This window comes from Oxyura jamaicensis, chromosome 3, assembly GCF_011077185.1.
Source record: "Oxyura jamaicensis isolate SHBP4307 breed ruddy duck chromosome 3, BPBGC_Ojam_1.0, whole genome shotgun sequence".
Taxonomy (NCBI): Eukaryota; Metazoa; Chordata; class Aves; order Anseriformes; family Anatidae; genus Oxyura; species Oxyura jamaicensis.
Window position 1 is genome coordinate 109,231,749 of NC_048895.1, and position 27,168 is coordinate 109,258,916.

Sequence of the window (27,168 nt, forward strand, 5' to 3'; positions counted from 1 at the left end):
TTTTTTTTTTTTTTTTTTTTTTTTTTTTTTTTTTTTTTTTCTCCACAACCTCAGACTTTCCCATACCTTTACGTATTAAAATATATTGAACTAGACTGAGGCTCTGGTCCCTCTACAGATTGAAGACATGAAGACATGAAGTATGTTTAAGTCCAGCCAGGACAGGAATAGTCTGGGTGGGGAGTGGAGGACAGGCCAAAGATTTGTGCCTTCATGTCTCAAAAAATCTCACTTTCAAAACTGTGTTCTTGGAAATTGGTATTACATTGTCCTTGAGAAAAATTAGATAAAACATATTTGGCTGTAATAACATATTCACTGGATTGCATCAGGCGTACACACTTGGGATGGTGGCTGGGAGAAAATCTCCGTACTATGATTCAACTCTAATTTATAGTTCAGCTTTTCCAGTGAGATTGGAAGATTTGAGCATATAATGATAAAGCAATATTAGTACTTCACAGAACTTTCAGACTTATTTAAATTCTTATATTGTTTTCATACATTTAATGTTCAAGTTGTCATTACCATCCAAGAATTTCTGATGAAAAAAAAGTTCTTACTTTCTCTCACTTCTCTCTCTAGATAATTAGTATGATACTTATCTTTATGAAAGACAATCTTTACATCCATTAAACTACAATTTAAAGGAGTGTGAAGCAAATCATCAACTTTGGAATTATTTTGCTACATATTTGATACATGTTGTATTTGCATAATGAAATGTTGGAACATACCTTGAAGTTTCCATCATCTTTGGTACAAGAGATCCAAGAGTGGTGTTGTGTAAACTTCTCAGTCCAGAAACAAATTTGTAAAAGAGTCTTGCTCTCTGCTGGTTTTGCTGGGAGGCTGCAAGTTTCTGCAGTTCCTGAAGAATTTTCAAAACAGCATCACCCTGACGGGAAAATTTGGCATCTGCAACTTCCAGGGCAAGTCCTTTCTCTTCCAGTTCATCTAGCAATTTAAAAATGGCATTCTTTATATCTTTATCAAGGACCTGTGTTCATTTTTACTTTTTGCTATACTCAATATAATTAATATCAACACTGTAGATTGTTTTATACCACAGTTGATGAAATTTAACAGCTGAACAGTTTGTAAAAATAATGGAATGGAGTTTAAATACAATTCTCTCTGAAGTAGAATCATAATACTTATTTGCATAAAATTTCTTAAAATGTTGTGAAAACATTTCCTTGCCACCTTCTGTATTAGGAGAGGTTGCTTTTCTAACTTTTAATGAGCATATCTTAGGAGAAATACGCTCTGACTAGGAATAACCACTGCATTTTAAAGAAGAGTTTTTCAGAACCTAATGTATAGAAATCATGACCTGTTTAGATTTGGCAGCTGAAGTTAAAAGCTGCAAAAGGAATTATGATTAACTAATAAAGTATCATTAAGCTCATTTCCAAAAAGATTACAATATTTTCCAGACTATTTATAAATTTTTAATTATAAAGGTTAATTTCAAAATTAAAATAAAAAGACAAAGATCATTTAGAATTTCAAAGTGTTTTTAAATTTTTCATTTTTCCCCACTTCTCCCCAAATCTTTTTTATGTTTAAGTCAATGAAGATTCATTAAAATTTGTTTTATTTTTTTTGGTGCCCTCAAATACATCTTTAATGAATTTTCTGTTACAAAAAAAAGTTCCCGTATTTCACATTTATTGAGAATCGCAGTTGTACCTCCATCAAAATTTCTGTTATTGATCTTTGGAGTATCTTCAAGCTTCAGTGTCTGGTTGACCTCTGTCATCATACCATAACGATTTCTAGCAAACAAAGAAATATTCAGTGCTTTAGTTGAGTATAAATACCTTTGAGGGATCTTGCTGTGCTTTTTGCCTCAAGAACAAAATGCATATTTGGGGAAGAAGTCATGGCAGAATTTAATGCATCATCACTCTAAATAAATATTAATTTTAGAAGTGTTATATTTAGTAGTGAGCAACCTACTTGTAGGAAGAAGGCAGAAACAGGTGTTTTTCACTGCAGACAGCATCTCTTATATGCCTTTTCTTTGCATCAATATTGTACTGACAGAATTGAGTACTGCTCAAAAGAGTAGATAATGGGATGTTCTGTAAAATAAACAATATGGCAGTCATTTTGTTGAATAATATAGGAACAAACATAGTTCTACAGGCTGCCACACTTTTGTAACATTAACAGTTACAGTATATGGAAAATGATGGTGCATAACTGTAATCATTCTCACACAAAGAGGAAATTGTGCTAGTAGTAACCTTTATTCTTAGGTCTCTTCACAGGCAAAAATCCCACTGAAATTTTTCCTCTGGCCTCACTGTGGTGTTTGGCTTAGTAGTTACTTCATGACTGATCCCCTGTTGCTTACGATAAAGGACTCATTCATATGAACTAGTTTGTAATTTTTAAAGTAGTTCAGGCCCCTCATAAAAGCTGATGTTCTTTGTAATTTCACTCTTATTATACACATTTTAAAGTATTTTGTCACTACATTTTAGTGACAAAGTATTTTGTCACTACATCTTATTATACACATTTTAATGTATTTTGTTACTACAACAAGTGACAAAAATCAATATGAAGTCCTGTGTTTTTTTTTTTTCTTTTTAGGAAAAACACTCAAAGGCACAGATGCCATATTATCAGGAAGAAGTCTGCAAATATTCATGGAAGCAACTGCATTTGATCATTGTGGATTCCTAATAGCCTGAACAGTATGTCAACTTTTACTTTAGGGCAGAGAGTCCTGCCCTGCACATCACAAAAATATTAGGGTGTTGGTGGACTGTATGTTTTACGTGAAATGGAAATGTTGAAAATTTTGACTCACTAAACAAATAATTTGTATATGATCTGATAGGTTATTGTATAATCAATAGTACCAACTCCTCTATAGAAGACAAACTATGAGATGGTCTCCTCTAAAAATTCATGAGAAGAACATGGAAGATGGTAATTATATTATTATTATCTGCATCTGTTATTCTCTATTGACTGCCAGCAAAATCACAGTCTGTTCTTATGCAAGGGTACAGAAAACCTATTGAAGCTTTTATAAGATAAATACAAAATTAGTATTTGTTTATCATTTTAAGTGATGCAGTGAAGAATGTTATATTACAGAATTTTTAGTGGTATACTTACTAGTCCCTTCACAACAGCAATGGGACTGACATAATCTCTGATTGGGCTGAAGTTGTCACAGGCCTTCAAGTTCCTGTTAATTGATATATCTTCTGCAACATTTCCTTTCCTGGATTTGAATTCAACCTCAGTGTCGCACTTTCCATATACAGTATCCTGGAGAGAAGAAAGAAATTGATACCTTTATTCATGCAGTCAGACATTTTGTGATCTAGCAGAAATGCACCCTCTCTCATCTGAATTTCCAAGTCTTCTGAAAATTATATTTAGGAGTAATTCTACTAAGTGAGAGATTCTCTCTCACTAATTCTACTAAGTACTTCCATTTGTTAAGGAAATAACGTGAATACTTTCCAAAACACTTACCATAGAAATTGTTTTTACATTTTCCACTGTTTCTGTTGGCACGAGGAGAGCTGAGATGATCCCTCTCTTGAGATTCAGGACATTCAGAGGTTCATCCTTCTCTGGATACAGCTTGACTTTTGTTCCATCCTGAATGCTGAATTTTAGCTCATGTCTGTCCACAAAACCCCCAACATTAGTATGAAAACATGTCAAAACCACATGGTGAAGAACATGCTATCAATAAAATGATGGGCTACACCTAAAGCATCACGTTTATTTTGGTCTATGATTATTTACTATTCATTGTTACTACTATTGCAAAGTCTTACTATTAAAGTAGGTATTTCCCAGCAAAATTCTAACCAAGGACATTCTGATATCACCAGACTACGTCATCTAAGGACAAGTAAATATCAGGAGCAATGGCTGGAAGTTGGAATTGCACAAATTCAGAGAGGAGATAAGCAAATTTTTAGAATGAGGTAATTATTAACTACATCAATATGCTACAAAAGGATGGGAAAGATTCTCTGCTAGTTGCAGTTTTTAAATAAAACCGTGATTGTTTTCCGAAAAACATATTTTAACACTAAGTTGTTTTAAAAATCTATGGCTTAAAATGGCTTGGGAAACAAGAGGAAGTAGATAGTGAGGCACAAAAGGGGCGAGAATACAACACACTAAAGAGCACTGAGGTCTACCTGGGTGGAGGAAATAATAGCAGTAAGCTACGAAAGCAGATAAGTAAGGAAAAGATAAGTCCCATAGGTCATTAAAGATCATGATAGGAAAACTGGACTTCAGTCTCAAATGCCTTTCTGTTGCACAGTCTTTGTACCATATCAGCAATGGAAAATGATCTCAAAATGGCTGCAGACAGCCATTTGAGAATTTCCTTATAAGAAGGAACCTTCCACTTGCAGTAATCTGTTGGGAGACTAACCAACAGTTTTGTGATGTAAATGACACAAATTACAAAGAAATTCTAAGTGAAAATTCTGGATAGAAAAAACAAACAAACAAACAAACAAACAAAACTCTTCCCTAGTCACAACTAAGAACTGTATCCAGTTAGCCCTAAATATAATATTGTTGTGGAAATAGTATATAAACTTGCCATCTTATCATCAGTGTGTTCTAAGCCTTGAAAAGCATAGTTGGGCTGTAATGTTACCAGCTGTTCAGTGTTAAGGCTACAGGTATTGATGTATTGAAATCAATGTATTTTACTAATAATTGATATTGCTTACTTGGACATGGCATTTGCAAAGTCTTCAGAGTTCTTTGACTTTTTCAGCATGGATCTTCCCTCAGCGTCAACACCAAATGTCTCCCTTAGGGAGCAATGCATTGTCCTCAGGATGAAGTGGCACAGCTGTGGCACCTCCAGTTCAACCTGAAAACACAAACAGGAAGTTTATCTGTTTTTTCATTACCATGTTTCCACATCATCCAGATCTAGTTTTGAGAACATGGTCTTCCTTGGCTTCGTGAAGTGTAGGAATCATGTTGATAGCAGCTCTTGGGAAAGATTCCAAACTGCTCTAAACAGCCTAAGGTAGCTTAAGGTAGAAGACTTGAAAGCAGGTATTGGCTTGGCTAATGGCATGGAGTATACACACAGTAAGCAAGCAATCTAGGTTCTAAAATTTATAGTACTAAAAAAAATTGTATGAAAACTTGAGTCATTATAATGATTGGTGTTTAGATTGTCAAATTGTATGAGATAAATAAAGAATATTTTCCCCAATTACTCAATTTCAGAAAAAAAAACATTGTAAAAGGAATATTTTTGGGAAGCTGGTGGACATTAATTTAATGCCCTGTGGAGCCTTTTACCCCTACAACACTGACCCTGGCCTTGGTCACCAATAGATGACCAAGTGGTCTTCATGGCATCAGTGAGCTGTCTTTGTATAATATCTAGAATTGTTTGATATACATTGAGCTTGGTAGTGAAGGAAAGTTCAACTACGAGGTCTTCTTCCTCTCTCCCCTAAAGTACAACCAGACCAAGACAGAAGAACACTAGCATTGTGGTATGAAGGTATGAAGTGCCTTCTGTCTAGGATAGGGAGGGTTAGTCTTCAGGGCTCTCAACATGTACTTTCAAAAGAATAATCCTGTTTGGAAAAACATTGAGGGATGCACCTCAGTTGCCAGCTCCTATGTTACTTGGTATACAGTCCCATTGAGTTGCATTTACTCTCTTTTCCTTACCTTGCAGGTGATCTTTGAACCACTTCGAGAATCTGCTGTTCCCGTGATCCCATTTGACGTTTCTGCTTCATATAAGTAAACGTATTTCCTGAGGTGTTTAAATCTGGTTGCATCTTCTGCAATTAGGAAAACAATAGAGCTTTTATCACTTAGTAGGATTATGCATATTTAGATACTTACAATACATACTTAAGGTCATGCAACTAAAATGAATGCCCCTCATAAAGGAAGCATAAGAAATGCCCCACTACTTTCTTTTATACTTGCTATAGGGGAGTTTTTAGACAGAGAAGTGATGCCTTCATGTCAGCTGGATATTTTCTAAAGTAGCTATAGCTCAGACAAATATTTTTGGAGGAAGCATAAGTTTTGGGGTCCAATGCTGTATAGAATGAGAGCTGACAATATGGCCCCATCTGGCCTCAGAATCACACCTCATTGGGTTAATGACAGAACCAGTAGAAAAGTTAAGATGTGGAACGGTTTTAAGAATGACTTTATTACTTTAAAAATAAACTAATCAAATGGCAATTTTTAAATTCTTAATAAAATGAATAAAGTCACCTAAGATTTTTGCCTAATAATGCAAAGAAGATGCAAGAAACTTTTTACCTAAATCACACAGCAAAGACTGAAAACAAATAAACACAGAAAAGGATAGAACACTCAAACTAGCTTTCTCCATTGCCATTTTACCATTTCATCTGAATCTAGAGAATACCTTCCTGAAATGTGATATACAGTAATGAATTCACTTAGTAGATCAATGATTTTCACTAGAGCAGACTCTTTTTAATGGTGTTAAATTTTTGCTAGATAAAATTTGCTATAGAAAGACCATCCACTGCAAGACAAAACTCTCAGTTTTTGAGTGAGGATGAGGCAGGAGGAAGGATTAGTGGAGGTGTTTCTCTTTGATATCAAAGGAAGCCATAAAACATAATGGGCTTCCTCAAAGGGATGAATTTCACCAGTATTTAATGTATTCCTGTAGTTTTCAGAGGCAATTTGTCTATAATTTTAAATCCTACAAGCAAGAATGAACATCATAACAGAGACATAAAGACAGAATATTTTGGCTCAGTGTCAAATACAGGGCTATAAGATATTCTTTTTGTGTCTGGAATGTATAATGTAGGCCAAATAATATCCTCAGGAACAATTAACTCCCATTATATTTACAGGCATTATTTTAAACTAAACATATGATTAGGTATTTTCAGTGACTGTGTTAAAGCAGTTTAGCTGTATCTGAACCTTGAACAGTTGTTCCCCCTGTTTGGACTGAGCAGCTCACAGCGACTGTGACATTATAGTGATGCTGAGTGAAACTCAATTTCCTAAATATCTCCTACATGGTTATTTGTGACTGTCTGAATAAACCTGATCTACTTTTGCAGAAGAAAAAGGTACAGTCATCTTGCTATAAACCCAAGTGCCCACTGTCAAATCTGTGTGATTTTGCTTGCCTAAACCTGCCATGAATGTAGGTCTACTCTTCCTCTTTAATAAAATACTTATGTCACAGGGCAAATGAAATGGCATCTTGTGATATACACCACAGAATTGCACACTTAAGGAGGAGAACAGAACGTTACTAGGGATATTGTATTTCCTCAATGTACTATAATTCTTATAAGCTTTACCTATTTTAATAGTGCTTTCACTGAGATTACTTTCATGAAATTTGTCAACAGAATTAATACAATATAATTAATACTTGCTATCATATAGTAAACAGCATTACTGACAAACATTTGAAAAAATATTTACATCATCTAATTAACCTTAAATTCAACCGCAGTAAAAAAAAATCACCACTATCCCCGTTACTTTTTACTGTCCTGGACTTTATCACTGCTTAGCTGTACATTCTCAGAAATGTTTGCAATACCAATATCTACTAGGCTAAAGCCAAAAGGCTAATTATTGCTTAATTTTCTGCTTTTGCTCAGGAATAGATGGAAAAGGAATACGGAAATGGTAAGATTAGAAATGCAAATACCAATGAATTTATTATATCAAAAATACACAATAAATTGGCAGTGAAGCTCAGAAAAGAATTTGAATTTATTTCAGGCAGCTGAAATAGCCTCAGTTGCCTGGTGGTGGTGCTAAAGTATCCAACAACTGAAAAAAAAGCCTGAAGATCAAAAGGGACAACGGACAAAACAACTTATTTGGTACTTTGACCCTATGGTGGAACATTATGTGTCTAACCAAGCAGTCAGGGCCAGTCAGAGTTCATTATGGAGATAGGGTGTAAAGTCAGCATTTCCTGAGTCTTGACTTGTTTTAAGGAATTGCTGTCCTTGCTGACAGAGTTGATGATTTATTCTGCAGTTATTTAGTTGGATATCCAAGTGTAATTCTGTGGATTTAGCAGTCACTGTGAAGAGTACATCATAAGTCAGATTCAGCTCATGGTAAAGTGTAATGTGCAGAACCGCACTACTAAAGCTTCACATCTGATAAACAGGGATTTCCAGGTTAAGGAATTTACACCTGAGAATTAAGAAATCAACAAAACAGTGAAAGAAAAGCTTCTTAAAGGGAGCTTTTAAAAAAGTTTAGAAACACTATATCATCTCTTCGGATTTTACTAAAACTTTTGATATTCTTAAGGCTAAGCCTTATGGATAGTTACATACTTAAAATAAATGGCAGTTAAGATTTCAGAACATTGCCATCACTTTTGTTACACTTATTTCTGAGGCGGAAATGTGTGGAATAGGAAAAAGCTTTGAATATTGTATTTAGTTAATATAGCAACGTGAGACAACAAAAGCAGATGCAAGAAATCAGTTACTTGAACATTCGGGATTCCCATTTTCAGGTGTTTCTTCTTCTGTAAAGAATAAAAACAGGAATTAAAAGTTGCACAGGCAGTTTATAGTCATAAAGCAAGGACTATGTACATATAAAAGGAAATATTACATTTTCACTGTAAGACCTATCTAATTAATACCAACTTTTGATGTAATTTTCACTGAATTAAATTACTTTGATTTACACAGAGATGGATCAGCTTCTAGGTTGATAAGTATTTTTATTGGCTCTGTATTACATGAAAAAATTTAAACAATAGGCACAAAATTCAGAGGTAGACAGATGAAATACACCATGTAACATGGTTTGCTTGCTTTACAAGTTTTGTCTGTTTAAAACACAGAAATACTGCATAATGAATGAATGGCTGTATTTTACTTTTTGTACATTTGAAAAACTTTGATAAGTAATACTACAATTCTCTGCTATTAAAACTTTTTTTCCAAGAATCTTTTTTTTTTGGTAGACAATGTAGGGCAATAAATAATATTAAATTATATTGATCAAGACAAATATACTTGTTGATTATTTTGTTTAAACAATCAATATACTTTGTCTGGCAACCAGTGTGAATATTCAAAGTTCACACTTTGGAGGAAAAGAACACGAATTGAAAGCCTATTCAATTTCAGAATTGTTTGCTCCATTATGTCTTAGACACATCCCATATGACTATTGTAAATATAATAAAATATATCCTAGTAAGTTTGCTGCACTCATGTGGTGCTGTGTCATTCCTTGGACATCACACATGAATGGCAACACTTTTCAGAATATTTCCTGCAGACTTTCCAGGCTTCCATGATGGGAATTCCAAGGCTGACCACTCTATAGTAATATAATAGCAACAGTAATAACACAGTAATTAAGCATTACAACAGTAATTAAGCATTAGAAACAAGTGCATCGTTCAAAATTTTGTAACATCAGTCAGGAACAGAATGGTAGTCCTGCAAAGGTGTATTTATGCTGAATTGGATCTGCATATAAACCCTGACAGTGGTTCAGAACTGTATAATTGGCCCCAGACTCATTTCCCTCCTTGAGGTTCCTGCAGTCATAACACTACAGTGTCATATTTTGAAAAAAACACTTCTTGGGAAGCAAAGAGATAGCTCACAATACACTGCACTATATTGATCCAGACTGTCTTTTCTGATTTTAGAAAGAAACCTCTGCTGGTCTACTGCCTTTATTACTACTACTGATGGTTGTGTCTTCTTAACATAAAATTGTGTTTCAAATCTAAGTGCTACCTGCCAAATACATTTTGCTTTATTGCTCCCATTTTTTTTCACACACCCTAAACATGGTTCAGCAAAACCTGGGATAAGCCTGTACTGTAAGCTGCAGTATTTCCATGGATGTGAACAAGGACCACATTATAGAAAAAACAATCAGGCTCAAATAAACTATGTGAATTCCTTATAAGGCGCAAAATACATTAAATGTGATCAAAAGGCACCAGAAAACATTTGTGTTTTTTCCTACATTGGGATCCTCCTATGGCTGCCCAGTCCTCCAAAGGGAAGAGATGACCTCTTTAATCACACTTACCCTCTCTAATTCTATAAACCACTGTCTTGCTGATTTTTGCATTATTGTTGTTTTAACGAGTTCATAAATAAAGCAGCAAAAAGCGCTGCCATAAAAGGCGGTACTTACGTGTGAGAACACCACTGCTGAGCAGCAGCAAGAGCAGCAAGAGCTGCACAGGGCCCATGGTGAGCCCCGAACCCTCTTGCTGCTCTCTCTTTTCCTCTGCTTTTCTTTCCCTCCCCTCTTCACCTCTTCCCAACTGCCTCTGAGGGAGAGTGAGCCTTCTGACTTGGACCTTCACTTATATAGTCTGTAGCAAGCAGCTGAGGCAAACGGTTTAGAAAGCTCGGAGCAAATTGCCAAAGGTCCAAAGGTGAGAGATCTAGATCCTCACTGCACTCTAAACACTGCACTGCTTTGGTTGCTGGGAGTCCCCAAAGGCAGAAGACTGAGCATATACTAGATATACGTTACTCTTCCAGTGTTTCTTTTCTTTTTTTTTTTTTTTTTCTTTAACAGAGTTTTGAAAACAAAAGCCCACAGCTACACCATCTCCCATTGTATTCAAATACATTTCCCACATTTACATAGGAAGGCTTACAATGCATAAATTATAGCTGGAAGAAATGATCACCGCAGCATGCTTTCACCATAGATGTTGAAAGACTTGAAGGTATGAGTATTTGAGAAGATGAAAGTATTGTGCAATTTAGACATCTTCCTTTTACAGGCAGAAGAATGAAAGGTTAAGGATTTTTACTTTGTTCTGCTAAAATTTGTCATATGCCTTTCTAAAAATAAATATTAAAAATTAAATTTACTTGTAATATTCTGGAAAATCAGGTCATATTCATGTTGAAAATGAGCTCTGTACAATTCCTTTGTCTCCTTAATTTAAATTCCATTTCATTTGTTAATTGTAGCAGAACTATGAAAATGAGACAACAAATACATCTGAATGAAGAAGAAAAGCCTACAGATATAAACTAAATTCAAATACAAACAAATAAAAAGCTGTTTATGAATATGTACATTGGTAAGAAGACTGGTTTTATGCCATGAGAAATCCCAGAAGTTGGAATGCTCTCTCTACTGATATCTATTGAAACTAATATAGGTGAGGAGGTTGCAATTAATTGATCTTTAAGGCACCTTCCAACCCAAACCATTCTCTGATTCCAATTTCATTTTTTTTTTTTTTAAAAAAAAGAAAAACAACAACTAAATATGGAAATAGTTGAGAACATTTTGTTGAGTAAATTTAATTTTCATATATCTGATCAAAATGAAATGTTTTGACTTTCCCAAATCAAAATATTTCCTCCTAGCTTGTTGAATCAAAAATTAAATTTTGGCTTAGCTAACTGGTATAATTCCTTTTCCCTTGAAATGTTACCATGCATCATAGCAGTTATCTTTAAAGTCTCTTATTTCTTTGTATCTTTTCGCTCTTGGACTTCACGGTTAAGTTACCTTACCATTCCAGCATACACTATAACCACGTATCTGCTAGCATCAGTTCAACCAAACAGTAAGCATGGGGCATACTTTTCAATAAAGGAGATATCTTATAATTAGGATTCAGTCTGATCGTATTAGTTGGAACATGCCACTTCTGAGAGATTTCCTGCAGAAATTTATTTTCTTTGCTGAACTCATCAGTATGGGAAACATCACGAAAAAAAAGAGCATTTCTCAGGCTTTTCCATTTCTGTTTCTATCCTTGGTTCACACCAATCAGATACAATACAACAACCATCAGATTATTATTTTTACCTCCAAAAAGCAACATAGCTTTTTGTTTACTTTTGTGTCCACAGCTGCCTCAGTATATGTTGTAAGACAAGTGATTTTACTTTGTAACATGATTCTACCAAAGAGACATTACAATAATATCATATTTTTGTTCCTAGCATGTGATCCCTTTCTGCATTCAAATATCAAGAGATTTTCACTATTATTAAAAATCTGTATATTGTTCACTTCAGCACTGCAAATTAACAGAGCTTTGGATTGGCTCAGTATTCATATTTGTAGTTGGATTATAATCAGTATTTGGATTGGTTCAGTATTCATATTTGCTAGCAACTTCCATATTTTGCCTGTGTCTCCTCGCTGCCTGCAGGCGTTTCTCTGGGCCCAAGAAGAGGCAGGCTAATCAAATTAGCATGACATTGCATGGACGTTACTAGATTACAGAAGTCATGACTCAACCCATAAGCATGATAAGCATGTAGGTAACACGGGGGCAACATTCTGCCGGGACAGGTTTATATTGCTGTATTACCTAGTCAAGGGACAGCAGGTGTTTCTCATTGCTGGTACCACAAAATATCACACGCTATTTTTATCTATTCTGTTGCCAAGGAATCACCATTGGAAGATTCAATATATACACGGAGCTAGACAACATAAAGTTCTTATTTAACCATTTCTGTGAACTTGTGAGCATTGACCTCAGAACAATTATCAGAACAATTTATTTTCTAGACCAAACCGTTTCAAATTTTATTATCTCATTTTATGTTTCTCAATTACTTACTGCTGAGTTTCTCTCTTTCAAATGAAACAAAAGCTTTGGAGATGGAATCATCCTGAAGTCTGGTGATAGTATTGCAGCTCTCATATCTTTGCATCATTTGCATTCTATTTGACAAATAGAGGCAGAGGGTATCAGTGTGGATTTTAAAGGATGACAGAAAATTGAACTTCATTCCCCAGTGTTCTACACCGGGAGTAGATCCAAACTTAGGTTTATGTTGTATACCTCTAATCTATACAGATTTGGTACTGATCTAAAAACCAATTGCCTCAATTATGTTTCTCCATCCATCTTTGGATCAAGCTGTCTGCAGTGAGTGCTGTGTTCACTGTTCTTTTCCCTTAAGGATTTTTTTTTTTTTTTTTTTGCCTGTGTTACATAGAAAGAGGGAGTTTCAGCACTGCGGCTCACCATTAAACTCCAGGTATTGTTGAAGCACAATATAATACCAGAGACCAGTAACCCTGTTCACCTTTCCCTTCAAAAAGATTAAATACTAATATTAAAAATTATTTTAAAATAAATTATATTTAGAAAGGAACTGGTTCTGTACTTTTTTTTTTTTTTTTTTTTTTTTTTTTTCCCTTAGGAGAGCCTAGTAAAAGGAGAATTCCCTAAATGAGGTAAAAAAGTAATCAACATCTGCTAATTAACCATTAATGAAGTGAAGTTCTATGGTTCATTTTGGAAAATGTACAGGATTTATTAATGTTGATGAAGTAAGAAAAAAATTAAATCAGTATTAGCTGCAGCTGTCATATATTTTATGCACTTTCCCAATTATATCTTCTTTCTTTCCTGAAAATCTAGCCATCAGTTTGGGATGTTGTGTGGGTCCATATGTTGGGACTATCTAGAAATAGAAAACATACAACATGCACAGATTCTTTACAATACACAGGCTAAGGGAAGTTCATATACATGAATGTTGTGGTTTAACCCATCCGGCAGCTAAACACCACACAGCCATTCGCTCACCCTCCCCCCTCCCTCTCTGGGATGGGGGAGAGAAATGGGAAGGTGAAACCCGTGAGTTGAGATAAAGACAGTTTATTAAGATAATAATAATAATAATAATATGTACAAACAAGTGATGCACAATGCAATTGCTCACCACCCGCTGACCGATGCCCAGCCCAACCCCGAGCAGCCAGCCCCCCACCCTGGCTAGCCACCCCTATATATTGTTCAGCATGACGTCAGATGGTATGGAATACCCCTTTGGCCAGTTTGGGTCAGCTGTCCTGGGTCTGTCCCCTCCCAGCTCTTGCTGCACCCCCAGCCTGCCCGCTGGCAGGACAGAGTGAGAAGCTGAAAAGTCCTTGGCTTGGTGTAAGCACTGCTCATCAGCAATTAAAACATCAGCATGTTATCAGCACTCTTCTCATCCTAATCCAAAACACAGAACCCCACCAGCTACTAGGAGGAAAAATAACTGTCCTAACTGAAACCAGGACAATGAAGAATGACTGATAGACTGAATGTGTCATGCACACGGACGGATCAGGTATTCACAAGGTCCACAACTTCATGAGTTCATCAGACACCCTGTGTATACACTGAATCGATGGCCCTATGAATTGTAGGAAGTATGACAATGCTTCTTACATGCTGAATTAATTTCATTCAGACATACTATGTGCATGGTTATAATGGATACAGAAGATCTCTGACATGATGTGGAAGAATTCATAATAATAGAATCAGAGAATAAATTTAGTTTGTAGTGGACCCCTAAAAGTCATCTAATCCAATGCTACATTCAAAACAGATCTTACTAGATCAGGATGCTCAGTGCCTTGTACCATAGAGTCCAAACACATGCTGAAGGCAGGATCATCTGATGTTCTGTCCTTCATGGACTTCAATCCATCTGCAGTATTAACAGTCTAACTCTAATTCCTCTTCACCTAGACACAAACAAAGTAAGTGTTTGAGTCCATTCCTTCACTTAAAAGACTGGAACTTACATTGGAACTACAGAACTTGCTGTGCTGTGGTCAGAGAGGGGAGCAGCCTTCCTGATCAAGCTGGGACTACTGTCCTACCAATATTTTAAGTTTCTAGGGCCAGAAATAAGGCAAGTGAATAATGAAACAACTCCTGTGCAGTGGTTATGACATATATCTGGAAGTGAGAAGTTCTAGCTTCAGCTATGTATGCACTGCACATGTGGATTAAATGAAAGCATAATATGATGTTGTAGTTTTACTGGGCAGGCAGCTCAGCACCATGCAGCCATTCACTCTCTCCACACCTGCAGTGGGATGGGAGAGAGAACTGGAAAAAAGGTAGAACACACGGGTTGAGATACAGGAAGTTTAATAAGACAGAAAAGGAAGGGAAAATAATAATGATAAAATAATCAAAACAAGTGATGCACAATGCAATTGCTTACCACCCGCTGCCTGATGCCCATCCTATCCCCAAGCAGCAGCAGTTCCCTGGCCAATTCCCCCAGCTTTATTGCCGAGCAGAATATTGCTGAGCAGGGACTTATAGCTCAGGACTTCAAGTACATTTATTACCTACTTTCAAACTGCCTGAATTCTTGCACATAAGCTATGGCACATCATACACATCGGTATATCCCTTATAATTAAAATGGATTTCATGGTCAGAGTCGCATGTAGAATCTAGAAAAAATATCTAAGGAAACTCAGCACAATAATCTATTGCAAGCATATAACTGGGAGTGAGCAGGAGAAAGCATTTTTAGTAAGTCCTATTCCATAACACTGGCTATGGAGGCCTGTACTTACGGTACATACGGCGAGTCCTGATAGCCTCCACAGTACTAATACTCACTAATCCCTTTCTTTTCAGTGTAAGTGTGAGCATCTTTGTAACATTCCTCCTGTTGTATATAGGGACGGTCATATGAGTACCAATAAAAACAGAGCTAATACTCAAACTGAACCTCTTAAAACTGATAAAGAATTTTGGCTTGGAATTTGTTTCTTAGCCATACTGTGTGGTTTTTGTAAGTCTTAAAGAGTTCTCCTGAGATGCACAGTCTGGATTTGTTTCTAGAAAGAACAATTTATCAAAATTTGTCTTTATACTTTTCTCCACAGCTGTATAGAAGAAGTCTGTAACCTTAAATCACTCACCTGAAAGTGAACTGCCTCCTTCTTATACATGTCTTTTCCAGAGAGGAACTTTTTTCTCAGTTCTATTTTGGTAATGCCAACAATAGCTTTGCTAATACTGATACATATAAAAAATCCACTAATCTTTGTTTAATTATATATTAATACCATGGTTTTTTGTTCTTATTGATGACACTTTTCTTTTACATTTCCTTTTTCGGTCACTGGAGATTACTCAAATCCTTTGACAGAGGTGGTTTAACAGCCACCATCTGAGTTGACTGGATACACCCACCATCGATTTCATCTTGTGCTTACTCACAGGACAAAGGCCTCTTCACTTAACTCAGATTTTTTATTAAGTTTTGCATCTCATTTCACTCAATGACTTTAGCACAGCAGCAATACAAACAGTTGATGGAAGCAATCACACAAGATACTAAGTTTTCTATATTGCAAAGGAAAGAATCCTTGTGCACCTTTCTTTACCTTCCTCTCGTCATTTATTTTCTTTGCATCTTTTTCCCTTTTTTTTTTTTCTTTTTTTTTTTTTCTTTTTTTTCTTTTTTTCTTTTTTTTTTTTTTATTTGTTGAGGTCAAGGCCAGCACTTCAGGTTCTTTGAGAGCTCCTTGGAAACATTGATCTTACTCTTCTACTGTGTTTCCCAGATCAGTGTCATCTGTTTAGGTTTAGCATGTTCCTCATCAGAGAAAAACGGTTGTATTTTCTGGCGAAACACCTATGGTGCTAACTACAACCCAATGGCAATTGGAGGAAACCGTGTCTCCCAGAGGAGGTGTTGGAGGTGCATAAACATACACTCTGTTTGTCTAAGAACAGCTGCCAGAAGCCTGCTGAGGCATCAAGAGTAGAAAAATATTTGGCATAAGCCATCTCCTCCAGAATTTCTCTCCTTGTAGGTAGTGGAAAATGTTTCTTTTTTACATATTTATTTAGTTCTTTTGAGTATATTCCTGGGCAAAGGGTCTGCCTTTTTTTCTGCACTAACAAGAAAACGTACCAACTCTGTTGAAGCTTTTATTCATACTTTCCTTTTAAAGAATTAAGCCTCTCCAGTTCCTTCATTTTGTGTTGTCCCTAGGCAAAGAAATGTATTTTTGAATTGTGGTAGGTTGGGCTCTCTAAATTCAGTTTTGAATTCTGCCAAGAGATTCCTACAAAGAATCCTGCAAACCTTGACTTTATTCTCTCTCTCTTACAAGGTGACATGTTGAAGTGCTTAATGTATTTCTAAAATAGCAGTTTTTCCATTTTTTCCCCCATTTTTTCCCCAGTTTTTTACCATCTATACTTTCCATTCAAATATTTCCTTCTAAGCTCACCACTGGAAGCTTGATCATCTACTGTCTCTTTTAGTACTAACAAAAGTGTTACTGGTACAACTTGTTCAGTGCATCTGCAAAAAAGTTAAGACACATTTACTTTCTTAATGACAATTCAGGGATTTCCTGCAGCAAAATTATAACGTTGCTCCAGTAACTGCTCTTGAACCAGTGGCAGTTCTTCTTCATCATTTTTGTCTAGGTTCTAATGTTCCATTATTGCCAGCCCCACTGAAATATCATGTCGTATCGGAGCATCGTGACATGGATGGTTCAGCAAACCATGTTTTTTTTTTTTTTTGAGAACTCTAGCCCAAAGTTCTGTGAACTTTTTTGCTTCAGCTCTCTCATTGTTTCAACCCTCCATCATGTTCATACTGTTAGAGCACATGCTGTCTCCACAGACGTTCACATACACAGGATGCCACCTCTGCTTACAAAATTCTAACTGCTTTCCCAAGAATGATTCTCACCACCACTGTGTTTTCTGTGAAGTTTTTCCTCATCTCCACATCTGGCCACTTCTCAGAGACTCAATTTGTTTTCCAGACTTACACGCTGAGTTCATTAACATAGAAACAACTTTTTTTTTTTTTTTTTTTTTTTTAAAGTTATTTCTTTTCAAATATTTAGCTGTCACATAGGCTAATTTTTTACAGAATACCATGTTCCTCAAATATGCACACTATGGTTTAATACAGTCTTTTGCATTTCAATTAAATGAAAACTTTGGATGTAAGAGCTATCAGTTATAGAACTACTGTCTCTGCGTTTTTCTTTTTGCTGGCTTCTGCTGCTCACAAATACACCAAGGAATAATGTTTAAATCTTTTCCAGTTGTTTTGGGAGCTCATTTTTCCACCACTCTGAACAATTTGTTTTTTCTTTTTGCTCTTTGAGCTGTTCAATAATCACTCAAAGTCAAGGTGTCTGACAGGTTGGCTTCACTCAATGTCAGAGCTGATCCATCAATTCAAGAATTTTAACTGATTGTTACTGCACAACACAAATTTCTGCAAAATATCACATGCATTTCTACAAGATCATTCCAGAGCATTTTCAAGGCACAATTCTGTTCAGAAAGATAAAAAAATCTATCTTCATAGGACCTATAGGGAATAGAAGCACAAAGGGACTGACTAACTTGCCTTATATAGCATAAGAAGCACTCACTACTAGCTTTCTTCTAATGTTACATAACCAACACTCCAGAAGATGCACTCTTTGAGGTACGAGCTGCTTGAAGGCCACAAGGAAGGTTCTGTGAATTAAGCTTGCACATGATAGTTAAGGAAATAATCAGGTTTACTTATGTCTCATCCAAGGAGGTTTTTTTTTTTTCATTTTTTTTTTTTTTTCTTTTTTTTTTCTTTTTTTCCATTTTACTGAAGGGCTGATGCTGCAAGAAAGAAAAAAAAAAGTCAGTACCTTTTGTATGACATGACTAGAAATGATAATGAAATATATGAAGCCACGAAAGTGATAGCAGATATGACTGTCAGGTAGGGACTGAACTTTAATCTATATGCGGACCAAGTTATAAATTTCATAACTGAATGATGAACAGCACCTGTTAGGCTTGAGGCTCTGAAAAGTTAGAAAGGAAGGGGACATGTCACTCAGGTTATTGGTACTGACATCAAAGGCTTTTCACTTTCTGATCACCTTTATAAATACAGCCTTAATGAGCAGCGGGCTCTGTTTCCTTCATAGGGTAATTTTTTTTTCAAAATTAGAAACATCATTGTAGTAGTTGTGATTTTAAATTTTAGGACAGGCCAAGGGTCACAGAAATTTCAGAAAAAAATGCCTTTTAAGGTTGAAGAGGCTTTGCATATTTGCAGCAGATTATTGCAGTGGTTTAGGATTACCCGTGCACCTGAGTATTTTGCTGATTAACCAGCACAATTCTACTATTGATAAATAAAATTCTTTAAAATCTATTTCCAACATTATTACATTTTCTTTAGTAAAATCATGGTGTTTTTTTCATTAACTCCACCATATAGCAAGAAAGCATGATAATAGAAATAAGCATGTTACTCCTTGTTGTCTGCTTAAACAGATGCCCCAGGGGCTACAGTGATATCATATCTTAATTCCATTTTTAAGCATCAAATAATGTGGTCAGATTCTTACACTGGGCATAGAATATGTTCTCTGTCCAGCTTCTGTTGTGGGGACTGATGGTCTGAAAATCAGTCCACCACATCTTTAAAAAAAAATGCCTCTTTCTGGATAATAAGTGGTTGTGATTGATTGCCACGTAAGTTAAAACTCATTTACATTAAGGGTTCAGTGAAGATGCAGCATTTTGTTTTATGTTTGTGTACGATGTTATCCAATTCTCTACCAACAATGTCGTTATTCATTATGCTGATCACTCAAATGAAACCAACCCTCATTTAACACTAAGATAAGATATAAACTGCAAAAATCTGTTAAAGTTCATATTTCAATAGAAGCTGGATCTCAGAAAAGAGAACATCCTGTTGTTCTGATGTTATTTAGTTCAGATGTTATTTAGTAACAGAAGGAAAACTTCCAGAAGTTATCTTTTTAAGCTCCTTGAAAACAAGTTTAATCAAGTTAAACAAAAAATCTAAATATTTATGTAGTTGGCAAGAATGAATTTCAGAATTACATTTTTTGGTATTAAGAAAATCATCATCTCAGCATACCAATTCTTACATAATTTAATGAGAATGGACATGTTTCTTAGAGAAATACAGCCCTAAGTGTTACTGTTTCTGTAGGAATTAATTCATTGACAATGGTGGAGTTGTTACCCTATCTGAGGATTTGGCTCCATTTTGAAGCTGCCTCTTTGGCTGTTCTTGTTTCATGGTCTCAGAAGCCACTTCTCTGCTGAATGCTCCACCATTTGCCTTTCTATTCCTTGACCTTTCACCATCTTTTCCCTTCTATGTGTCATCTGTTTTGATTTTTTCGTTGCTACAATTAAATAAATTTTCCAGTGTTATTTTCTTCCTCCTATTATTTTTATCTGTTTCACACTATCCCAGTGTTACCTTAATTTCTTCTTCCTCATAGTTAGCCTTTTGCTAAGCCTTGCTTTGGCATTAGATTGCTGAAATTCTCCTCTTTATCTTCCTGTTCACTAAGCCCTTGTAATCCTCTATCCTATCCAGAATTCCTCTGCAATAACAACCAAGCAGATTCTCATCACACACACTTCAGCTCCTTAAAAGGGCCTCCTCTGTTGCGTTAAAACATGCATAACCTCAGAGTGCTTTATTGTGTTGCTTCCTGCAATAACATGCTGCCCATTTCCTAAGCTCATGATGCAATGCTTGTACAGTGGCTTTATATCCTCCAGATATGCAGTTTCCTATTGTAGAACCATTTTGAGTTGCAGTGTAGACTTCAGGCCTACAATGTGCAGATGGTAAGCTTAAATGAGATGTGCTTCATTGTAATGATAAGGATCTGGGGGCAGACAGGAATATGCACATAGTTGTGAGCATTTCAGAACTGTATTTAATCTGTAGAGGAGAACAATAAAGCAAAACAGTAAAGTATTGAAGGAAGAGAATGGAGAACAGTGTCCAAATGTAGTATAGTAATACAAACAATGGTATGTTCTCAACAGGAACAAAAATAATAGAAGCAAACAGAGCTATTATTCAGTTCCTGTGGTAAAGTTCAAAGAGCATAATGTAGAAACTGAAAAGGATCAGATGGACAGGTCAGAGCCATGGAAAATATTCCAATCTGATAGAGACTGAAGAGACTGCCATTGTTTGCTTTGAAGAGGAGATAAGAAGAGATAAGATAAAGGCACAGAAAATAATTACAAATATAAAGAAAAGAGAAAAACCACTGTGAGCCTCCTCTTCCTGTAGTACAAGAAGACATTTGGGAGGTACAAGTATGTGGAATCAGTTGCTGAAATGCAGCCATACAATTTTATTTTCAACTCTAGGATATCAAGAATATCTGCATGGAGGTTAGAGATATGACATAGATATTAAAAGAGACTTTCACGCTTCAGTTAGCAACTGAAGGTCAGAAAAGACAATCCACTGAACAAGAAATGATACCAGATGTCCAAGTCTATTTAATCTTGCTTAAAATAAATAAATAAATAAATACAAATCCACAGGTAGCTTTGGGGACTTCTGTTTGAGTCTATTCTTTTAGGTATGTCTTGTACTGATACTCCCAGTATTTTAAGTGAAATAATTTCTGATGCACTCAAGTCAATGTAGAACGTAGAGTGAGAAAGAATATAGAGTGTGGAATCATGCTCCTTGTTGATGGATGGTAGAGTTTGAAACAGTTATAGCTGAGAATGTAAAACTTCTCCAATTCTTTGAAATGGCAGTTGTGCTTAGAAGTTCAGATGTAAGAATTTTTATTATGCAGTTTCATGGGATTAATATCAAACCTAATGCTGAATTTCAGTTAGCTGAGATTTATGTTGGGAAAGTGAAAATTTCCCATGACTTTAAACTTTCGTAAAAAATTACTCTGAAATAAAATTACATATGGGTTTAACATTTCCATCTCAGCTCTTAGCTAATCCTGTGCTGGAACCTTTCTGCCTTTAATCACTACTGATGGACATTTAATTCAGCCATAGCACAGAAGTAGAGTTAGATCAAAGCACCAAATGGTCAGCTATGAAATAGACCACTAACAAGCTATTTGGGATGGGAGTTTTCCCCAGTTTAAAATTAGTGTCCAGAAAGAGAAGACAGTAATGGTTAGGAAAGTGTTAGACAACTAGAATGCATATTGTCTTTGAATGGGGACCTGAATGAAAGAATAAATATTAAAAAATAGAATATAAGGGAAAAAAATCTAAGGATAGAATCAAGAATTTGGGTAAGTGATTGGGCTGCTCAAGTGTTTACACACAAGATGCCCAGAAATGTAGACAGTAATTATCATGAAGAGAAAACAAAAGAGACCCATTAGTACAGAAAGACTTATTTGACAAACAGATTTGCTGTAGTGAAGAAATGAGATGAAGGCAGAAAATGCCTGGAAAAGAAGAACAGAAAGGAAACTAGTGCCAGGGGAAAAGGGTGATGAGGACAACCAGGTTTATTTATCTTAAAAAATGACATAGACCAAGACTTTCTGGCTCTGAGTCCAAGTGGCATGGTACAGTCCATGCCCATCAAGTTAAATTTTCCCTTATCACCAAACAAGGTGCTCACATGCAATATCCTCACTTGAGGTAAGTTTCAAATGGTACCCAGGCACTATCTGGGACAGTGCTTCTTAGATTGGGATAGAAGTGGGTCATGGACTCTGATTATTAGATGTAAGAAAAAGTAAGGCCCAATTACCACGGTTCTCTTTAGATTACCAGTGGAGGTGTAGTCTAAGAGAGTAGAGTCCAAAGAGACATGAAGATAATATACGAAGAACTGCAAGATTAAATGGAATGCCATGACCTGAGGACAGAAGACAAGCAGGAAGTAAAAACACTGAGATTCTTATCAAATTCAGGAGAGGTCAGGTCTAAAAACCTGGGAAAAATCTTACTAAGAAATATTTAATAAGCCATCAAAGCCATTATATTTTGTCATCAAAGTGTATCCAGAGAATGGAAGGATTTAATGTTTGCCAAAAGCAAGGATAGGATATGTGAATGAATAAATCTGAGGAAGCCTGAAGAACTATTCTCCGTAAGCTATGCTGGAAAGCAATGATTCTGTTGCTTTCATACTGGAACAGGTCTAGATTGTCAGTTTGGGGAAAACATTCAAGGAAGTGGTATTATTTCCAGTGCTTCTTCCAGTGGAATTTCAGAGATTTTTTTTTCCAAAGAAGGATATAAAATTGAAAAGGGAAGGAAAATAGGTAGACTGTTGATTAGTATTTCTAGGAAAATGAGGAATGTTCAGTCACTGACAAGCATTTATGAAAAGAGAATTGTTCCTAAGGAACACTGAAAAATCAACTGAAGACCATGATGTTAAGTATTTGCAGGAAGAATGTAATTTCTTTACCACAATGCCACTTTGGAATTTCCATTTTAAACAAGGGGAAAAAACTTATAAGGGAGAACTGCAAACCTAACTGAATTAATAACCTTGTCAAAAAATACTATTAAAATAAGCAGAGTGTTACAGATGAATAAGAAAAAGGAGCAGATCAACATAGAAGTTAGATCTTGGAAGTGTTAAGGGAGAACTTAAAACTCCAGAGGGAAAGTGCAACTGCTGTAAAAGAAAGCAAGCAAAGGAAATTTTGGAAGAAAGGAGTTGAAAGACACTCTTAAACTTAGTCTGAAAATTAAATAGACATCAACCTCAATTCTCAGTAACATATCTTGGGACACACACAGGAACACAAGAAGATGTTGATAGAACTTTCTAGTGATGAAGGGTGGTATTTCAGCAGTGACTGTGCCACCAAAGTTAGTGAGCTACTGAGCAAAAAGAGCACCGTTAAAAATCTGAGTAGATCCAAGTTTGTCTTTCTGTGGATGTAGCTTATGGTCAACAAAGAGATTAGAAGATCACACAGGAAGGGACTAAACAAAATGAAAGGTAAGAACATTTAAGAACAGAAAGGTTGAACTACTGCTTTAAGCTAGAAACTTGTATACCAAGAAAAAAAAAAAAAAAAAAAGAGAACTGGAAAGATTTACATATATTCATGTGCAGGAAAACCATGAATGGTGAGCTGTGGTACAAGTGGAGTGCAGCTGTAATCTTAGGCTCTATCAGTGAAAGCATTTCTGTTGTGATAGGGATATAATACTTATTACCTGTTGGAATATGACAGTAATTACTGATTATTTTCCCCAATATTGCTGGAATTTCATGTAGATTAGTATAAGCATTTGTTGCCCATATTCAGCAAACATGAATTCAATCTAGATAGGCAAGGAGAACTTTCTGAATCAATACAGAAACAAAAAGTGTTGTTTTAAGAGGGGACAAAGCAGCCTGACACTTCTATCCTACAGAAATTTGAAAGATCCCTGTAAATCCACTGGAAGAGAGAAAAGCCATATAAGCTTAAGGATGATGTTGTCACTGGCCCAAAATAAAGCTGTCAAAGGTACATCTAAGCTGAAGACTGGAAATTATGCATCAGAATATAAGCCTTTGCAGAGGAATGGTGATATCCTAGGGGACAAAACCAAACAGACTTAGAGCCTAGTTTAATACATTTATGACTAGCATAACAAAACACAGTTGCTTGTGCAGAGTCCTGCACACAGGACTCTGATCCTAAAGATCTCTGATCCTCCAGAAATGTGGGGAGCTGTGCAGAAATGAATTAAAAGAATAATGAAAATATACAGTGGTTACTTCTTTGACAAGATCAGTAGCTTAAATCTTCAGTGTTCTTACAGAAAGACCTTTCTGTTTGTGGACATTTGCACCTAAAGTTAAATATTACCCTGAAAGGTGAAGCCCCTCATTGCAACATCAGAGAGTATTTTTCCTCAAACACTAACAGGTTTCTAAAAAGCACAAAGACAAGAAACATACACTAAAATTTCAGGAATGTTGTATCTAAAATAAGAATTGTGTCTACTGTCAAAGGCTGACAACTATGCAGAAAAACATAGATTAAACAATTATGATACTGGAATACTCAGGTCCAGTACTACATTTTGTTTTCTTATTAAACGTGATTAAGTCAGAAAATGGAAGACAAAAAGCAAGATTTTCAAAGGCACCAAGAACAGTTTATCAATGGAAATTAGGTGCCATGGGGCTGTTATGCCTCTGCATATAGATTCCATCATCTCTGCAATTTATGATGTACAGAAGTCCACCACTATATGGGAACGTGCATGCACAGTAAGTGCTTCCTGGTGTTCAGAGGGAGGTGTTCAGAGGGAGCCTCCTGTTCAGAGGGAGCCTCCTTCCATTTTGTGCCCATCTCCTCTTGTCCTGGCAAAGGACACCACTGAAAAGAGCCTGGCCCCATCTTCTTTCAAGTATCGATGAGATCCCCCTCCTCTTCTCTAGGCTAAAAGGTCCCAGCTCTCTCAGCTTTTCCTCATAAGAGAGATGCTCCAGTCCCTTCATCATCTTTACAGCCCTATGTTGGACCCTGTCCATGTCTCTCTTGTACCGGGGAGCCCAGAACTGGACACAGGACTCCAGGTGTGGTCTCACCAGAGCTGAGTAGAGATCATGTTTCTTAACCTGATGGTAATACTTTGCCTTCTGCAGCCAAGAATACTGTCAGTCTTCTTAGTGGCAAGGGCACATTGCTGACTCATGCCCTCCTCCCCTGAGTGATTCTTTCCCTTATAATGTTAATAGGTCAAATATTCCCTTATAATCTATAATAGGTCAAAATTTGGCTTGACAAAATCAGTTGGCCTTATTGCACTTCAGATAAATATCCATATATGAAAAACCCATATAATGCAAAAACCAAGACCAAAAACATTAAATCACATCTATTTTTCCACAACGACTGGAACTGGTAGAAGACATTTGGCTTTCAATGAGGCATCTAGTTTACTGTGACAGGTATTCTTCTAACCTATCTTATAAACCCAAGCTACTCAGCCTGCTTCCTAGAAATCTGTCTACATAAAACACCAATTTTATTAAATAACACATAGTATTAATTGATATAAAGGAACGAAGTTTAAAATAATTTCCTCTAAACTATGCAGTAAGTTCTGGACTAAGATGGACAGGCTTTAAGGACAGCCTTTTCCACAGATGTAGATTTCAAAACCCTACAAAGCCAACTTTGGATCATCTGAACGTTCTTTAGCAGAAAGGATAACCAAATCTTTTGATGGTCACACCCTCCTGACAGGTACCATTTCACCCTTCATTGGCTTTCTCCCAGAATGCTTTTTTTTTTTTTTTTTTTTTTTCCTACAACGGGGATATTTATTGAAAAAAAAATAGATCACAGTTTATTAGAGTATATACCATTCCGTGGTAAGAAAACAATTACTAGGAATAGGAGGCATTTCAATAAACTGCTGACTGACAGCAGAACTCATCAAGCATTCTCTAAACTTTAATTTACTTTCTGTTGTAATTCAGGCAATGTGATGGCCATACAAAGCACTTCTTAGAGCAGTTAATGTTGTAAATTATTATTGACACTTCATCAGTAGAATGTAGCAACCGTTATCTGTGGGGATAACCCACTAAACTGCACTTACGCTGTCATTAGCCATGACAATTCTTATGAATAATTTAAAGATTTCTTTTCATTGCCTTACAGTTACCTACTTATGCCAGTCAAGGAATGATTTCCAAGTGATGGAGGGGGGGGACACCATGTACATTGTGTTTCATTACTACAGTCACAAATTCAACAGTGAAAAACTCATGATGTCATGAACATAGTTAAAAGAGGGCGGTTCTTGGTTACATATTTATTGTTGTTTGATATAGATAGAGTAATAAAAGTTAATGATGGAAAAGACCTGAGCCAAGCTTTAGAAATATGGTAATAATTAAAATGAAGCTGCTAACTACGCTACATATGACTGCATATTTAACCAATTAAAATGAACACCATGGTAATTTTTTCAGAATCTAGTAGCCTCCATTAAATGTTAAAAAGTTGATTAAAAAGTTAGCTGCTATAAAATCAAGCTACTTGTTTCAAAGACTAAATACAAACTTGGGAGCTTAATTTTTTTAAAGCATTTGGCCTCGTTAGATTAACAAATTATTGTGGAATTACAAATGCAGTGTTACCTTTCATTCTTTTTTGTGGTGGATTTTTAAAGCCATTAGAGAGGTGCTTTGTGTTCACAATTGTATTTGGAAAACTGCAGTGTAAATTAGTTCTCAGAGTTCTTGGCCACAATGCTGGCACTTCTACAAGTATCTGAAATTGCTTAAAGGTAATAATTCTTGACATACCATTACCCTGCAGACTTCAGCATGACCTGTGTTTGAGTGGGAATTCATGTGAAACCCTGGACAGAGCGCAGACTTGGAACAATTGCTTCTCAGACAGAGTAGTAGCTGCTTCACTGGAATATCTCCGAGAAAAGTACACAGTGCCATGACAAATGCTTTGTCTTTGAATATGCATATTTCAGTTCACATTAAGAAAGTGTACAGCATCAATTATTTCTGCATCAGTAAAGCTCCTAAAATAATAATTTTGTAGTGTCTTGTT

The 27,168-nt window shown here is 36.0% G+C and overlaps 1 protein-coding gene across 2 annotated transcripts in view; it reads right to left on the reverse strand.

Moving 5' to 3' along the window:
• APOB (apolipoprotein B) overlaps window positions 1-10,356 on the reverse strand; it is a 37,507-nt gene extending 27,151 nt beyond the window's left edge. Inside the window, exons 1-9 of one of the 2 annotated variants that reach the window (XM_035321197.1) lie at window positions 10,204-10,356; window positions 8,519-8,557; window positions 5,710-5,825; window positions 4,740-4,885; window positions 3,508-3,661; window positions 3,142-3,297; window positions 1,966-2,090; window positions 1,696-1,781; window positions 738-957 (exon numbers count right to left, since the gene is read on the reverse strand). In XM_035321197.1, coding sequence (XP_035177088.1) covers window positions 738-957; window positions 1,696-1,781; window positions 1,966-2,090; window positions 3,142-3,297; window positions 3,508-3,661; window positions 4,740-4,885; window positions 5,710-5,825; window positions 8,519-8,557; window positions 10,204-10,261 — 1,100 coding nt within the window. In that variant the 5' untranslated portion in view covers window positions 10,262-10,356. The remainder of the gene's footprint in view (window positions 1-737; window positions 958-1,695; window positions 1,782-1,965; window positions 2,091-3,141; window positions 3,298-3,507; window positions 3,662-4,739; window positions 4,886-5,709; window positions 5,826-8,518; window positions 8,558-10,203) is intronic. The other variant, XM_035321198.1, reaches the window with a different exon arrangement.
• Window positions 10,357-27,168: the final 16,812 nt, after the last annotated feature.